Below are 17,150 nucleotides of genomic sequence, written 5' to 3'. Positions count from 1 at the left end.
AGGATTTGTAAACCTGTGAACACTTCCTAAAGAAATAAATTGTTCTTTAAAAAGTCTTCCTTTAAAAGGTTCCAGTGTCCATGTAAGATACGAGAGGTAAACCCCTTGTCCCAATTGTTAGGTTCGTTGGGAGCTGGAAGAAACCTTTTTGAAGCCGGTAGGTGTGGCAGCTGCCTTCCATACAGGCTAAAGGAAGAAACAATTAACTAAGCCTTTGTTCAGAGATAGCTGAAACAACAGCAGTCACCACTAAAATCAGAGGCCATATGAAAGGCCTCAGGAATTTGAGCTATGTGGGAAGAGGGGCTTCACTGTGGTCTTTTTAACCAGCATGTTTGTCTAACTTGGCCCATTGGGCTCCCACGGTTGCTATCATTGGAAGACCCGAACGCATCATCCTCTGCCAGCATCGTAGGGGCTGAAATATTGCACCTGTCCCATTATACTCAGCACAGCTCCCTGCAGCAAGTCTATAATGTCTGTGGTTTATGATGTCTGCTGTTTGGAACTACACCTCCTATGGCTTTCCACTGAGACTGAGGGCCAGGGTTGTGACACAGTGGCTAGCTTTGTATACAGCAGGGACAAACCAAGTGGTAGTAGGAAACCTGAGCACCATGGATAGCGATTGTGACTAGAAATTGGGGTGAAAGCCTGTCCCCAGTGAAGTCAATGGGAGTTTTGCGTTTGACTTAAATGAAGCCAGGATTTTACGCATGGTGTATTACAGGCATGCAAGGTTAGCACACTAACTGGCTAGTGTAGACAATGCCTAGATCAGGGGTCAGCAACATTTCAGAAGTGCTGTGCTGAGTCTTCATTTATTCACTCTAAATTAAGGTTTCGCGTGCCAGTAATACATTTTAATGTTTTTAGAAGGTCTCTTTCTATAAGTCTATAATGTATAACTAAACTATTGTTGCATGTAAAGTAAATAAGGTTTTTTAAATTTTTAAGAAGCTTCATATAAAATTAAATTAAAATGCAGAGCCCCCTGGACCGGTGGCCAGGACCCGGGCAGTATGAGTGCCACTGAAAATCAGCTAGCGTGCCGCCTTGGGCACTCGTGCCATAGGTTGCCTACTCCTGGCCTAGATGCACTGCCTCCCATTCAGTGAACAAGAGTCAAAGAAGTCTCCCATGTGAGCTCCAAGAAATTCTTTGAGGCTCACATATACGAAACAGCAGCAGCAGCAGTGCTAGAAGGCAGTTTTAAATGAGAGGTTGGGATAATGGCCATTCTCTTCTGTTTTAAGGAAACTAAACAATTTCACCTTATCCCATTAGTTCAGCAATACTCACAAGAAGATAATCTAGGTTATTGATTCAGGCTGGTTGGATTTTATTTCCATATTTTATTAAATTAAGACTCCTGAAAATATAAAGAAAAAAGCGCCAAACATCCTGAGCATTCAGCACACAAGTGTGCATAAAAAGCTATCGCCTAAAGAGAGCTCATGAATCTGCAGGTGCAATACAGAATCTGAAGAGTGGCACATTCGATAGCAAAAACAGATTCATTTAATTGCATATGTAAAATGAAACCTATATTGAGGTACTCTGAACAAATGAAGGATTAGCATAAATCTGTGTGCATTTAAATGGGAAATGTGATATATTATAGCCAGGGAAAAAAGAAGCCTGGAGACAAGACAGACAGAAGAGCATAGCAAAGGAGAGGCTAATTGAAGGACCTGTCATTGCCAACTCAACCCTGAGTGAAGCCACAGTATGAGGAAGATCTGCTTGCAACCATGGTATTCCTGAATGCATGGACTCCAACCAATGGTACATAGAAACAGTACTAGTTCTTCAGGCTGCCCTTCCCTCCCTTAATTATGAGGTTCTGTAATTGGCTAGTTTGTGGTTGCTGCCTTCCTCCCATTGACTTGTGCGTGCTCAAACCTGCCAAACCACTTGGGCCAATCGCAGTCATAGGAATGAGGCTTGGAGCAGCACAGTCTCCACTGTGGCAGAAAGTGTACATAACTGAATGGGAGGAGGTAGGTCCAGGCTGGCAAAGCGAAGGACTGTTGTCATAACTCTTGCAATAATATAGGTGCCCTGGCAGAGGATCTGAGACCAGAACACCAAGAACAACCACTTGGCAATGCATATCATTTGATTTATCAGTTAGCTGGCACACTTGCAGTATCAGTCACAAGGTTACAGTTCAGTAATGGGAACCCCACATCCTCTGTGGTTTTGGAATGAGATACCCTGTTATGATATCACTGATCAAGCTCCATGTCTTGAATTTTACTCATTAAAAAAAAAACCTCTCTCTTGTTAAAATAGATATCACAGAGAGTACAGTGTGTGATCATATTTAAGCATGATGATATTTGTATGATAAAAGGTTATAGTCACTCACTTCATAAACAAGGGCCCAGATTAATTCCTGGTGCAGCCCTACTGAAATCAATAGAGTTACCCCAGGGATAAGCATGTCTCTGACTTTTGGGCCCTATTCAACTTACACCTTCAGACCCAATTTTGCAACTGATTAGTGACAGGGTTGCCTTAGAAAGTTGCACATGAAATGGCTCAGCTTTTCTGTCATCATCACAACCATGCTTGTGCATCTGCTGTTTGCATAAGTTCATCCTGGGAAATTTGGACAGCTACCTCACAGTGCCTCAGCAAGGGATAGGCGCTACACAGCAACCTCAGCAAAGTGTGACACAGTACACCATGGGATGCCCTATGTCAGAAGAGGCTGGAAGGAAAGAGGACCAGCCAAACTGGTTGCACAAAGATGGCAAGGATCCTTCACTGCAAGAACCTGTAACTGGTTCAGCACCTGTGAGAAGTCAGCCATGTGACACTGTGCCTCTGGCAGGGGTGCTACACTGGTGTGGCTATTAACAGATCCTTAGCCATATTGTGAATTGATAGGAAACATGGGTAGAACCTGCCATATCTGGTTACAACCTTGGCTAGAAGTTGTAGTGTGGACACGGCCTTGGACTCCATCATTTTTTGCACAGTTGTACACAGTAGGGAAAACGGCACACACTAAAACCAGTGTTAAAATACAGAGAAAAGACAGACAGATCTGTTACAGTGGACATTCCATCCTTAACTCATCCTGCCACGTCTCTAGCACTGTAGTTCACATCACTCACTGTTTTAAGGTGCCCTGGGACAAATTGCCCCATGATGTAAATTTCACTTCCACCATAAGGTGAGCTAACAATTCCGTTTCAGGCTCCTTGTGTGCTTTTTCAGTTAGATCCTTACTATTATGGTCAGTCATGTCTTTGTATTTAAAAGGGACGCTGTCAGGCCAGCAAGCCCCCAATGCAGAGTTTGCATGACAAGATTCCATAAGGCTAAACTCCAATAGAAATGTCCTCATTACTGGTTTTCCGGATGGGTGCAGAAAGCCTCTTTGTAAAGGGGTGACCTGTCCCACTGGCTCTGGCAGCGCACTGCTAGTGCAGGGAAAAGAGAAAGTGAAACGGTTGCGAACCGACTCGAAAGCAGAGTGAAGTGGGTCTGCGCCAGGTTCCATCCTGCCAGCTGGGGGGGATGAGGGAGGCCGGGCGGTCCAGGGACCTGAGCGGGAAGCAGATGCTATAGACAGGTGCCTGCAAGTCCCCTCTGGGCGGGCTGAGGAACTGAACCAAAAGGGAGCTGGCTGGGAAAATGGCCAGGCCAGGGGTGGGGACCAGGCTGCAGGGCAGGGCCATATCCCCCATTCCCGCCCGCGGTCACTGCTGCAGCCAGCCGCCCCCGCCCCAGAGCCCCGCCCCCGCCCGTCACGTGAGGGAACTTGGGGCCAATGGGCGGGAGGCGCCGCGGGCAGCCGGGGGAATCTCATTCAAAACGCGGCCCGAGCCCCGCTGCCTGCTCCGGGGCTGCGCGGCGCTGGCTCGGGGCCGGCAGCGGGCGATGCCCCGGGGCTGGGCGGCGCCTGAGCGCCCGGGAAGATGCCGGTGAAGAACAGGTACAACCTGGTGGACGATGGCTGCGACTCGCGGGTCCCCCTACACAACGAGGACGCCTTCCAGCACGGGATCCACTTCCAGGCCAAGGTGAGCCGGGCTGGTGCCTGCTGGGGCCCCCTCCCCTGCTGCCGGGGTCCAGCGCTGGCTAATCCCCCCCGGCCCCTTCCCCCGGGGCAGGGGGACAATGCCGAGCAGGGCTCTGGTGCCCCCGGGATAAACGTGCCAGGGGGAGAACCGCCCCCCCGGCTGCTCGCTGGTCCGGCAGTGCCGAGCTGGCTTTGCAAAGCAGCAGGGCGGGAGCGTGAGGGAGTTACGGGGGCAGAGCAGGGAAGGGCAGTGGTACAATCATCCCGCGGTAGCTGGGCTGGAAATCGGGGTGGACTCTACCCTCTGGAACAAGTGACTTTATTCCCTTATCGCGCCCTGGGGAGTTACAGGAGCAGAGTTCTGCTGCTCAATGTCCCCCAGCCCATACTGGTGTATAGTTTGGATTATATAAGAGTGGCTCTACTGAGTGAGACCAATGGTCCATCCAGCTCACTATCCTGTCTCCCGACCAGGACCAAAGTCAGATGCTTCAAAGGGAATTGCACAGGGCAATTGTCAAGTGATCCATCCCCTCATCCAGTCTCAGCTTCTGGCAGTCAGAGGCTTAGGACAGCCAGACCATGAGGTTGGATCGCTGACCATCTTGGCTAATAGTCATTGATGGATTTATCCTGCATGAACATATTTAATTCCTTTTTGAACTCAGTTATAGTTTTGGCCTTCACAACATCCCATGGCAGCAAGTTCCACAGGTTGACTGGGCGTTGTGTGAGGAAATGCTTCCTTTTGTTTGTTTTAAACCTGCTACCTGTTAATTTCATTGGATAACTGCTGGTTATTGTGTTATGAGTAAGTAACACTTCCCTGTTCACTTTCTCTGCACCATTTGTAATTTAAAAATCATCTTTCATATCTCTCCTTAGTTGTCTTTTTCCCAAGCTGAACAGTCCCAGTCTTTTAATCTCTCCTCATATGGAAGCTGTTCAATGCCTGTCATAATTTTTGCTGGCCTTCTCTGTATCTTTTCCAATTCCAATATATCTTATTTGAGATGGGGCAACCAGAACTGCACCCAGTATTTAAGGTGTGGGTGTACCATGGATTTATGTAGTGGCATTATGACTTTTTTTTGTCATTTTGTAGAGGGTTCCTTGTTCACCATGAGCAGCTGCATCCTCTGCTTGTGTTGCCAAATTATCAATATGATGCTGTTTGTTCGCTCTCGCAAAGACCTCCTGCTATGCTGCTCATGATATTTGTCCTGTAGCTTCTGGGATTTTGCGTCAAACTTTTTTCTTCAGGGCTCATCTGGTTTCTACAGCGTTCCGTGTGCTGGGTGTAATCCACTCCTTCCTTCTCTTCTGCCTGTGGCTTAGACAGGCTTCACTACTCTGTTTATACATTGATGTTACTTCATCCCACTGCTTGCTGATCTCCTCATCTGCATTCCCTGTCTCTTCATCAAGGTCTGCAGGTACTTGAAACCTGTTCTTTAACTGCAGAATGAAGGCTTTCTGCACTTTTATCTGTGTCAAGCAAGGTATTATGTAAGATGATAGTCCAGCATATATCAGAGGCAGTTGATAGTGTTCTCAGAAAAGAGCCAAGCTGGTTTTTGGAAAGTGCATGGATGCACAGATCACATCCTCATTCTATGAAATATAATAGAACAGTGCTTAGAATGGCAGCAACTCTACATAAATTCCATAGACTTTGAGAAGGTTTTTGATAGCATTCATAGGACCAGCTTATGGCGCATTCTGTGAGCATATGTCAAGTATCAGAGGGGTAGCCGTGTTAGTCTGGATCTGTAAAAGCAGCAAAGAATCCTGTGGCACCTTATAGACTAACAGACGTTTTGGAGCATGAGCTTTCGTGGGTGAATACCCACTTCTTCAGATGCATGTGGTGGAAATTTCCAGGGGCAGGTATATATATGCTAGCAAGCAAGCTAGAGATAACGAGGTCAGTTCAATCAGGGAGGATGAGGCCCTGTTCTAGCAGTTGAAGTGTGAAAACCAAGAGAGGAGAAACTGGTTCTGTAGTTGGCAAGCCATTCACAGTCTTTGTTCAATCCTGAGCTGATGGTGTCAAATTTGCAGATGAACTGAAGCTCAGCAGTTTCTCTTTGAAGTCTGGTCCTGAAGTTTTTTTGCTGCAGGATGGCCACCTTAAGGTCTGCAATAGTGTGGCCAGGGAGATTGAAGTGCTCTCCTACAGGTTTTTGTATATTGCCATTCCTAATGTCTGATTTGTGTCCATTTATCCTTTTCCGTAGAGACTGTCCAGTTTGGCCGATGTACATAGCAGAGGGGCACTGCTGGCATATGATGGCGTATATTACATTGGTGGATGTGCAGGTGAATGAACCAGTGATGGTGTGGCTGATCTGGTTAGGTTCTGTGATGGTGTCGCTGGTGTAGATATGTGGGCAGAGTTGGCATCGAGGTTTGTTGCATGGATTGGTTCCTGAGCTAGAGTTATTATGATGCGGTGTGCAGTTACTGGTGAGAATATGTTTCAGGTTGGCAGGTTGTCTGTGGGCAAGGACCGGCCTGCCACCCAAGGCCTGTGAAAGTGTGGGATCATTGCCCAGGATGGGTTGTAGATCCTTGATGATGCGTTGGAGGGGTTTTAGCTGGGGGCTGTATGTGATGGCCAGTGGAGTCCTGTTGGTTTCTTTCTTGGGTTTGTCTTGCAGAAGGAGGCTTCTGGGTACACGTCTGGCTCTGTTGATCTGTTTCCTTATTTCCTCGTGCGGGTATTGTAGTTTTGAGAATGCTTGGTGGAGATTTTGTAGGTGTTGGTCTCTGTCTGAGGGGTTAGAGCAGATGCGGTTGTACCTCAGTGCTTGGCTGTAGACAATGGATCATGTTATGTGTCCGGGATGGAAGCTGGAGGCATGAAGGTAGGCATAGCGGTCGGTAGGTTTTCGATATAGGGTGGTGTTAATGTGACCATCACTTATTTGCACCGTGGTGTCAAGAAAGTGGACCTCCCGTGTAGATTGGTCCAGGCTGAGGTTGATGGTGGGGTGGAAGCTGTTGAAATCGTGGTGGAATTTTTCCAGAGTCTCCTTCCCATGGGTCCAGATGATGAAGATGTCATCAATGTAGCGTAGGTAGAGAAGGGGCGTGAGTGGACGAGAGCTGAGGAAGCGTTGTTCCAGGTCGGCCATAAAGATATTGGCATATTGTGGGGCCATGCGGGTGCCCATAGCAGTGCCACTGATCTGGAGATATATATTGTCATCAAATTTGAAATAGTTGTGTGTAAGTATAAAGGCACAGAGCTCAGCAGCCAGTTGTGCTGTGGCATCGTCAGGGATAGTGTTCCTGACAGCTTGTATTCCATCTGTGTGTGGGATGTTTGTGTAGAGAGCCTCTACATCCATGGTGGCTAGGATGGTGTTTTCTGGGAGGTGACCAATGCATTGTAGTTTCCTCAGGAAATCAGTGGTGTCACGGAGATAGCTGGGAGTGCTGGTGGCATAGGGTCTGAGTAGAGTCCATATATCCAGACAGTCCTTCAGTGAGAGTGCCAATGCCCGAGATGATGGGGCATCCAGGATTTCCGGGTTTGTGGATCTTGGGTAGTAGATAGAATAACCCTGGTCGGGGCTCTAGGGGTATGTTGATTTCTTCTTCTGTGAGCATATGGAATTCCTTTCCATATAATCAACATCATCAAAAGCTTCTATTTCAACTTTACATGCAGCGTTGATCACAGTGAGTTCAGTTTTGAAGTCAAAACAGGAGTATATCCAGAGTGTGTCAGGTTTGCAGTCCTCTTCAACATTGCCATTGACCAATGCGGGATACAACAGAAGACATGCCAAGAGGCACTAAATGGACACTCTTCTCATCCCTTGAAGACCTCGACTTAGCAGATGATGTTACTCTGCTACCACACTGACTTGGCTGCTGGTATGCAAGAGCAGTTGGCGAGGCATCTACGGTCTTGTAGCTCAAGGAGGCATTTGGCTAAAACATGTAACATGAAAGTGCAGAGTGGAGCCAGGTACAAACTGAACAGCTAGGGCGTGAGTTTTGCAGAAGGCTGAAGGCTCAGAAGATGTCAGTGCACTGGGTCCTCAGCCCCCTTGCCCATTAAAACATTGAGACCAATACTTTCTGAAGCGTTCACTGACTTTAGGTGCCTTGAATGTTGGGTGCCTAGCTCCAGGACCTTGCCGTCCTAGAGGTGCTGGGACATGGCTGCCTCCCAACCGTGGACTTTTGAGTGGCCTTGCACTCTTACTATCAATAGACACTTCAGCATTTTTGGCCGCTGGGCTTTAATTTGGAGCTGCAGGTGGGTGCTGGTACTAGATCGCCACAACTGGAGTTCTAATGCACTTACATGGCTAGTAAAGTCACATGTGTTAGTGTTGGTGTCATGGGTAATAAACCATGAACAAGATCTAAAAGGCTTTCTGCCTGTCTCTTTCATTAGTGTTCTGAACCTGCTGTTCCCACGCTAGTTTCAGCCCCATTCAAAATATGTTTCTCTCTGCAAGTGGGCTCTTAAAAAAAAAAAAAAAAAAAAAAAAAAAAAAAGGCAAAGGAACTTCAAAACATGCCAACAAAACTTATTGCCTTATAGTGCTTTTGAGCAGAGGAAGTGTGGAGGAAAAAACAGCAAAAGGTCACTGAGGCTGTGCAGTTATGCTCAGATGAAACTGGTTTGCACTAGATTTTTTTGTGTAGCTGTTTTTGGAAGTCTAGCATCTTTTAAAGCATGGAAACTTTCCTGTGCAGTTCACTTGGGAACTGATCTGGAAAGGCTCCCGTTGACTGCACTGGACTTTGCATCATGTCCTTAGTACTTTTCTGTCTATGGCAAGTGCCGGTGGGTGCTTGGTGGTAGTGGTGGCCTGTGCTGTACAGGAGGTCAGACTAGATTATTTAATGGTCCCTTCTGGCCTTGAACTCTAGTACTATGATTCTAATAGTATTTGTATCATGGGCATTTGTACTCAGAGGCTCCACTTGGACTGGGTTCAGACACACAAGGGTACACAGACCCTGCCTCCAGGAGCTTAATAGTTAGAAAAAAAGCTTCCCTGGATACCAACATAGTAATGGCCATTGTGCTAAATTCCGTGTTAACACTTGGCCCTCTATAGCTTTTCCTGCAGCACAGTGGGTCAAATGGGCCAAGATGCTAATTTAAATAGAAGTAATCTTGGGTCTGGATCTGAAGAACTCCTGATATCAATGTCAGGGACTTTATATTGATCATGAAAAATGTCCAGGCATGAGTACATCTATCTGCCTTTGAGTAAATGACTTCATTGTAACAGACTTCTGTAGTCAGTGCAGGGGCAATGAGTTTATAATTTAGCTGACACAATGAATTGCATTTTGCAGGAGTAATTCTAGTTTGTTTGCAGGTGGCCTGACAGATGAGAAATGGAATTCATTTCTCCCCTCCCCCGAGCTGTAAGGAAAGGGAATGCATTCAAATCTTTACAAATGTTGATGTTTGTGCAATTCAGTTTTCCTGCTGAAGGAGGTGTAGATTTAAAGAGGATGTGGGAGAGAGATCTGTTTAAATTCTCAATTGCTTGTGTAAAAATCTAGCTTTACTGGACAGGGAGATACAGTATTTTGAATGCTTAAAACATAACAGCTGCTATTCTGGATGCCACCTTGACAGGCGAAAAGCTGTTACATTAAGGAACTTTTAAAAGTTCTGAAATGAATTTGCATTTCTACTGGGTAGGATAGCCACCTGCTGTCAGCCAGCTGTAGGACTACCAGGCTATTGAGAGAGTAGATAGCTCCATACGTATCCAGCTACTTGCCCAACTCTCTTCTTCAAGTTGTAATGGGCTGGCTCCTCTTCCATCCTCGCAGATGAAGTTTGTATTACCTTAGTAACATGCTTATTTAGTCCTCCTGTAGGGTCTGTCTCTTTCAGTTAACAGTTTCTCACTGTAGGTACATCAGTCTGGCTGTGCCTTTTTAAAATGACCAGCTTATTAATTATCTAGCTTGCTTTGTGCAAGACATTTGTTAATTGGTAGTGTTTCTCATCTCTAATTCTTTCCAGGTTGTAAGTACCATGCCACATTGCATTATATCAGTGAGTTTGTATTTCAGATCTTTAGGGATGAACTCTCAATGCACACACTTGGCCATGTAAGAACTGGATGCTGCAGGTGAGCAGCCTTACACTTGGGTGGAGCCCCCGGTGAACTCTAAGGGGCTCTCCATAGGCAAACATAGAATCATAGAAGATTAGGGTTGGAAGAGACTTCAGGAGGTCATCTAGTCCCAACCCCTGCTAAAAGCAGGACCAACTCCAACTAAATCATCCCAGCCAGGGCTTTGTCAAGCTGGGCTTTAAAAACCTCTAAGGATGGAGGTTCCACATGGATCAGCTTGCAGGATTGGGACCTGGATGCAGGGTCTGAGAGCAAAGCCAATAGAAGTGTTCTTAGCCACTGGCTCTCTCCCCATTGCCTACTGATAGCAAGATTGCAAAGGGCCAGCCTACTGCATTACATTGAATTTCTTCATGTGACTCCCTATAGACCATGGCCCTTTGTGAATGGGGCAAACCAAACAGATCCCATTTTGGGATGTTAATGTACCTTTGCCACTATAGAAAGGGGGAAGGAAAAGCTAGTCCTTTCCCTCCCCACGGACCCCAAGTAGTGATGCTCTGGGGCCTGGATCTCTCTTGTGGCTCACCGAGGGGTTGCTGTAAGTAGTTACAAAATGGCATGCCTGTAGAAGATCTGGAGCTGCTTACAGATGGTGCAGGGAAATGAGATGACCTTTTAAGATGCTTGCAGTACTTATTTCTAGGCAGCTGAAAGAGCAGTAAATACTGAGCTAAGACTGCCAGTCTGTGTGGAGAGCTCTTCATTGAATGCAAGCTTGCAAAATAAAACTCTACAAGCCGTTGGGTCTTGCCAGCTGCAACTCTTGCATCAGTGATCTCAAAAACACATAAAGATGTCAGCATGCCCTGTGAGAGCCATGGGCTGCTCTTTAGGAAGAGCAGGAGCTGCCTGCTGAGGTTCCATGGGAGCTTCCCTGACTTCCTCTAGACTCACAAACCAAACCCTCTTATACATGGAGGCTGAGCTTTCTCAGCACCAGCACCCTGACTAATGTGGGGAAAGAAGGCAGGCTGCCTGCCACGGGGGCTGCATGTTCCACCGATGAGAGAATGTTAATGCTGACACATTGGACTGGCTTTTGGAATCTGACTCCCTCACTCCAGCTGTCTGACTTCCACAGCATATGGTCGGAGGACAGCAACCCGCACTCCGCAGCACTGACAGGATGCTGATCACCCACTCGGTTCTGCTTCTGTTTACTGGCTGACTCAGGCTATTCTCCCTTCACTCCCCCCTTCCAGTCAGCTATGCTGCAGATAAGCCAGAGGCCCTGTGGAGCATTCACTACCCTTTGTGCCACACACAAACTGCTCTGTCTGTTGGATGTTTGGGATTTCCCCCATTGCTTGGGGCAGAAAGGCAGCCTGGATCTCAAGCATTGCACTGGCTTGCTTTGGTTGGTGGCATTGTGGGCAGCACTCTGCTCTTCTGCATTTGTCCCACCCTATATGCCATCATGAGTACCCCCTGTCCTGCAGCAGAGTCCTCCCTTCCTGTCACTGTTCAGATAACTTCACTTGGCTGGGTTGGCACACAAGCGTGGGCAGGTTGGGACTGAGCATAAGGTAGCAATGCTGTCATCTCAGGGGAAATTTCTGTGGGAGGGTTGGCTCCTGCTGTATCAGGTAGGCTGTCAAGCTACATTTTGTCCAAAGCAAGCGTATAACCAATGTATATGGTACCAATGCCATTCAAACCCATGGGCAGGACTATAGGTAGCCAGGATACAGAAGCCTGCGTTTGTTAATCTGGTTGCGGGCAGGTTTCCATACTAGACCTGGAACTTACCATCTGCCTTGAGCTTCAGCAGCCCTTGTTCAGCAGACGGAGGTGCTAACGCTGCAAATGTAAGTTTTGCGTGTCCTGTTACAGGATGCTCGGCAACTTGCTGTTCCCTGTGGAAATGTAGGGCTGCAGCTCCCATTAGCTCCTAGTTATTGACAGGCTGGGCCAGCCCAGAATATCAGTTCTGGCGTGTTGTCCTGGATCAGCTAGGGAATTCTGCTAGGCCAAGCAAGCAAAAAGGCAACTGATGTCCAGAGGCGCAGCAGAGACAATGAAGGGTGTTGACCAGGGATGCAGACACACTGCTCCTCATCAAAGCCAGTTGCCACAGAGCCATGCAGTAAGCCCCCGATCCTTGGGGATGCCTGGCATTCTGAGGTTTTCAAGAAGCTTTTCTTGGTGAGGGGAAGGAAGAAGATAGGGACCAACATTGGGGGAGATGCAGTGTGTATAGTGACTTGGCTAGCAGCTGTCCCTCTGGTTGTGTTTGCCAGTAGTAATCTCCTTGCTCTAGTGCAAAGTATTAGGGTCTCTAATGGAGTCCAGCAAACTGGATCGTGCTTCCAGGAGAGGGGCTAGCTTTTAGTGGGATGATGCAAATTTAATGTCTACTGTATCTACAGGCATTTCTAGAACTGGAAGACCTCAAGGGCTTAAACCTGGCATTAAGGATCCATTGATACCTGCCAGGGATCCTCCTTCTAGGTGCTGACAGAAATGGCTGACATGAGTTAGAGGAGTCTAACTGCCCAGCCACTCATGGGTTAATTATCAGTCAAAGGTGCTGTTCGTTTTGAAGACATTTGACTCCTTCACTGCAATTTAAGACCATCTCACCACTGTTCTGTCTTTCAGTACATCGGTAGTCTGGATGTGCCGAGACCCAACAGCCGTGTGGAGATCGTAGCAGCCATGAGAAGGATTCGGGTGAGTCTGACTGGGAGCCCTGGTACCACTGCTCATGGCAGGTTACCTTGAATGGAAATATGCAGGTGTAGTTGCTCTGTGCTGCGCTTCCCCAGACCCCTCTGCTTCTAACAGCTGGAATTTGAGCAATTTGACTGTTTTTCTTTTATAGCTTTGTAGCCATGCTCCTGAGACATACAAGGACTAGATCCAGCACTCTGTCCTCCCCAACTTTCCTCTCCAAAGCAGAGAGAGGAAACCAGCTCCACCTCCACTGAGTTACATAAGGTTTCTGTTTTCCTCTCTCGACCTCACACACCCCACATTTCCCTTTTGCAAATTTTTATTTTAACAAAGACTTGGTGAGATTTCACTTTTCTTCCTCTACCCTCTTATTCATCAGGAGGGCTTGTGAATGGGCATTAGAATTAACCAAAAAAGTTATTGGAATATCTGTCCCAAACCAGTTTTGAAGTTTCTCAAGTGCAGATTGATTTTCTCAAAGCCTCTATCCAAGAAGTAGCACTGATGGCTGCTCCGACAGTCTCCATGTTTAGTATATTCATACCCATCTGAAATACTGGGGTGTTTAATCCAGAGACTGTTCATAAATGTCTCAACTTCAGCTGAAGTAGGTTTTGAATTGTGCATTTGAAGCCTTCAAAAGGGATTATCCTGGTTTTCTTTTGGTGTTTAAAAATCTAACCATTTAAAATGGCTTTTTTTTTTTTTTTTAAAGCTTTGCCTGTAACCAGCTGGAGAGTTGATTTATTCATCTCCAGCCAAGTGCAGAAATGAGATTCCCTGCCTCCTGCCTGCCCAGAGACTATTAACATAACTCCTGCTCATAAAGGACACAGTGCAGTGGCAATTTAAATTGCCAGATTATTTATCTTAAAAGTGGAAGTTAATAGCAGAGAGGCAACGGATGGGGGCCAGTGGGGCAGCTTGGATGTTGCAGTGAATAGTAGTATATTTTGAGCTGCATCATCTTTTTGGCCTGTCAGATTTAAAATTGCACTGCAGAAGAGGTTTATTTCTGATCCTTCAGTGGCTATTTTTAAAAAATAAAATAAAAGTGTTTAATTCCTGTTCCCAGCAACTGTGGACAGCTGCTGATTGAGCACCTGCTATCAGCATGATGAATGGCTTAATATCAGGGAATTCTGGCAGTGCAGCAACATGCTTGGGAGTTGGGAAGCGCGTAACAATGCCCCTCTACTCTCATGGATATAACTGATTAATCTGGTGACTGAGTTGCAGTGTTATCGCACTGTATTTTAAAGCAGCTATTCTGTTTGGGGTTTTTAACCTCAGCCCATTGTTTGAAGGCAGGACTTCTCTTTTCCCTAGTGTGTACGCTGTACAGCAGGACCATATTCAGACACGTCCGAGCTGTGCGGAGCAGAGGTTGCTGCTCTACTGAAAAGTTAACTAGCACTGATCTCACTAGAGGATAAGGAACAGAGTGTTTGAGAGGGATACTTGTGCAGACAACGTAATAGGAACGCTGAAGAAAGGTAGTGGCTGTTTAGTGCTAACTTGCATACAGAGGCCTGGTCTACACCCCAGTTCTTTAGCTCTCCTGCCAGTGCAGCTGTCCCTGTGGAAGGAACGTGGTACAGCAACAGGCCATTGGTGACTATTACTTTTTAAACTGCAGCCTCCTGGAATGCCAGCATCCTGTTAGTGCTGCGACCAGCACGGTTCCACTGCTGGGAGCAACGCTGGGAAACTCTAAGATGTCCTACCCTGTCCTTGGCAGGTTGCAATCTATGCAGACAGCGCATCTGGGACATCAAAGGCTACAAAGGGAAAATGGGTACATACAAAACTAGTGCTTGTGAGAGGCTCCGGAGTGACGAGAGCAGAGATTGGCGTTGACTAGCCATAAGACGGGGTATACAATGCAAGCCTCCTTATGCCACCCAGTATGCCTCCCCTGGGACCTGAAGGGGCCACCTCTAGGAGTGAGGGCACTTCCACCAAGATTGGCAACAGAGCGAGCCAGCTGGGATGTGGGCACTTGCCCAGTGGTTCTGAACAGAGGCCACAAACTCGCATAGGTGCTGCCACCCTGGATGGGCACCAGTCATTGGTATGAGAAGCTCAGTGTCCCAATCCCCTGAGTCAGCCAGCCCCACCCTTCTTTTTAGTTTTCCGGGCTCTGGCAGAGCTGGTTAGTCCAGTCACTCATTTCTGGAAAAAAAATTGTATATGGGGTTTGAAACTGAATCCCTACTCCATGTCTATGGCCAATCCTGAATCTCCAGCCGGGGTGAAATGCTAGCTCGCTATATTGACGGACAACACACGCTATTTATCACACGCTAAACTTAGTGTTGTCATCCCACCTAGAGTTGCATGGAGACTTAGAAGGAGGGAGACAGCAATTCATGTATCTAGCTGCTCAGAAATTCTCCACTCCTTCCTGCCTCATTACACCATGCCACATTCTGCATATGGCTGCTGCAGACTTGCTGCTAAAGCCACAAATGAAATATACAAGAGAGACCCAGTGACACTAATCCGTTGGTGTGCTCTTCCAGCTCAGCAGACCAGTCTGTCTGCAGAGTTTAGGATACACACAATATTGTTGTGCACAATAAGCCAGTTAGCAACTGCCCAGGATTTATGGCTATCCGAGATTCTCATTCATGAATCTAACATTGTCTGCTAAAACCACAAGCTGTTCTTTTGAGGCAGAGGCTTTTTATACAACTTTAAGTGGTAAACATTAAATCCATATTTTTCACTGAACAGATCCTATCACCGAGTTATTGGCATTCCTTTTGTTTGTTCTCATGGAACTAGATTCCATTTGCAAGACAAACTGAAAAACCTTGTTGCAGCTCATGTTTCCTCAGCTAGAGGAACCTCAGGCAAATACAGTAGGTAGAGCAGGGCAAACTGCCATTTTCTCTGCTCAGTTTTTCATTGTGCAGTGCTAGTTATACATCTAAAATTTCCTAATCCTCCCCCTGGATTATTAGCTGCATATAGTTGCCATGTTATTATATGATCCTCTGGGTTCAAGCTAATCCCCTGCCCCCTCCTACACTGACAAAGAAGGTGATGAAATTCGTTTAGTACTTGAATAATAAGTAGGACCAGGAATACAATGCACTGACAGGCATATCTAGTTCTGACCAAGCAGCGGTTGGAATCTAGTTCTTAGGGCAGCTGTAGCCATCCAGTCCAGGGGAGAGAGTGCTTCTAGTGGTGACGCTGCACAGAACCTGTGATCTGGGGAACGAGCGTCACACAATAGCTGCATAAACTTTTTGTTCCATTGCCTGAGGCACTCCAGGTCTAAGGCTTTGTCTACACTAGCACTTTTGTCAGCAAAACTTTTGTTGGTCAGGGATATGGGCAAAAACCCAAATCCTGACATAAGTTTCAGCAACAAAAGCACCGGGTGGACGTGGTTTAATTATTTGTCCATAGTGTAGACATCGCCCAAGAGCCTGCAACATTTTCTCTCTTGCTGTCAAGCCCTTGCCACTTGCAGAGGCTGTAATGTATTCTGAGAGTGTTGGAGCTGATTGAGCCGCATGAGAACTGCCGGTGACATGACATTCCTGGAGTTCCAGAAAGCTGGGGGGTAACTGCAAACATTTTCTTTCTGCATGCGTCAAAGGAAAATTCATTCTCATGAGCCAGAATAAATCGAAGTGATGCAGCAAATCTCTTGGGGGCGGGTGTATCTGTCATCCCTGCTCCCATATGCCTTCTAGGGAGAAGCTAATGGGCAAGGTTCTGCCCTTGTGCAACGGTGAGGCTCTCCCTGAAGTCCTTGGGAGTTGAGTGCAGGTCTGAAGGCAGAACTGGGCCTGCTATTTGTAAGGAGGTAGTTGTGGAGAAGCTATGGCTGGGGAAGGGGTATTTGACTCTAGGAACGGTAGCGCAAAGATCATGGGGCCTACGATGTGCAAAACTGAGTCTTCCCCACCCACTAAGGTGTGTGCATGTGGATGGTATGAATGGCAAAGCGGCATTTCCTTCCAGTGCAGAGCTGTCTCTCCCTCTGCAGTCTGTCAGCACTCTGTAGGCCTAGGAACAACTATTGGTCCCTTCTCAGGGCAGTGGGATTTAAGATTCAAACAGCATCATAATTGACCACTAATGCGTCACTGGCTTGCTCTCTGTGGCTTAGGGGTGGCGCATAGACTTAGCCAATGCCAGCACACCAGAGCCCAGAAGTGCAAAGAGCATAACCCAAGGGTAGGCAAACTTTTTGGCCTGAGGGCCACATCTGGTAATGGAAATTGTATGGGGGCCATGAAGGTTCATATTGGGGTTGAGGTGCTGGAGTGGGTGAG

The 17,150-nt window shown here is 47.0% G+C and overlaps 2 protein-coding genes across 2 annotated transcripts in view; one reads left to right on the top strand and one right to left on the bottom strand.

Annotated features, from left to right (window-relative positions):
• TTLL11 (tubulin tyrosine ligase like 11) overlaps nt 1-17,150 on the bottom strand; it is a 209,957-nt gene that overhangs the window by 125,084 nt on the left and 67,723 nt on the right. The window lies entirely within an intron of this gene.
• The window catches only part of LOC127036169 (carboxyl-terminal PDZ ligand of neuronal nitric oxide synthase protein-like), a 61,861-nt gene continuing 48,593 nt past the window's right edge, over nt 3,883-17,150 (top strand). The window contains exons 1-2 of the mRNA XM_050926834.1: nt 3,883-4,040; nt 12,778-12,849. Coding sequence (XP_050782791.1) covers nt 3,936-4,040; nt 12,778-12,849 — 177 coding nt within the window. The 5' untranslated portion in view covers nt 3,883-3,935. The remainder of the gene's footprint in view (nt 4,041-12,777; nt 12,850-17,150) is intronic.

The sequence above is a fragment of the Gopherus flavomarginatus genome, chromosome 17, assembly GCF_025201925.1.
Source record: "Gopherus flavomarginatus isolate rGopFla2 chromosome 17, rGopFla2.mat.asm, whole genome shotgun sequence".
Classification (NCBI taxonomy): Eukaryota; Metazoa; Chordata; order Testudines; family Testudinidae; genus Gopherus; species Gopherus flavomarginatus.
Note: the sequence above shows the minus strand (reverse complement) of the source record. Positions and strands in the feature narration are given on the sequence as shown.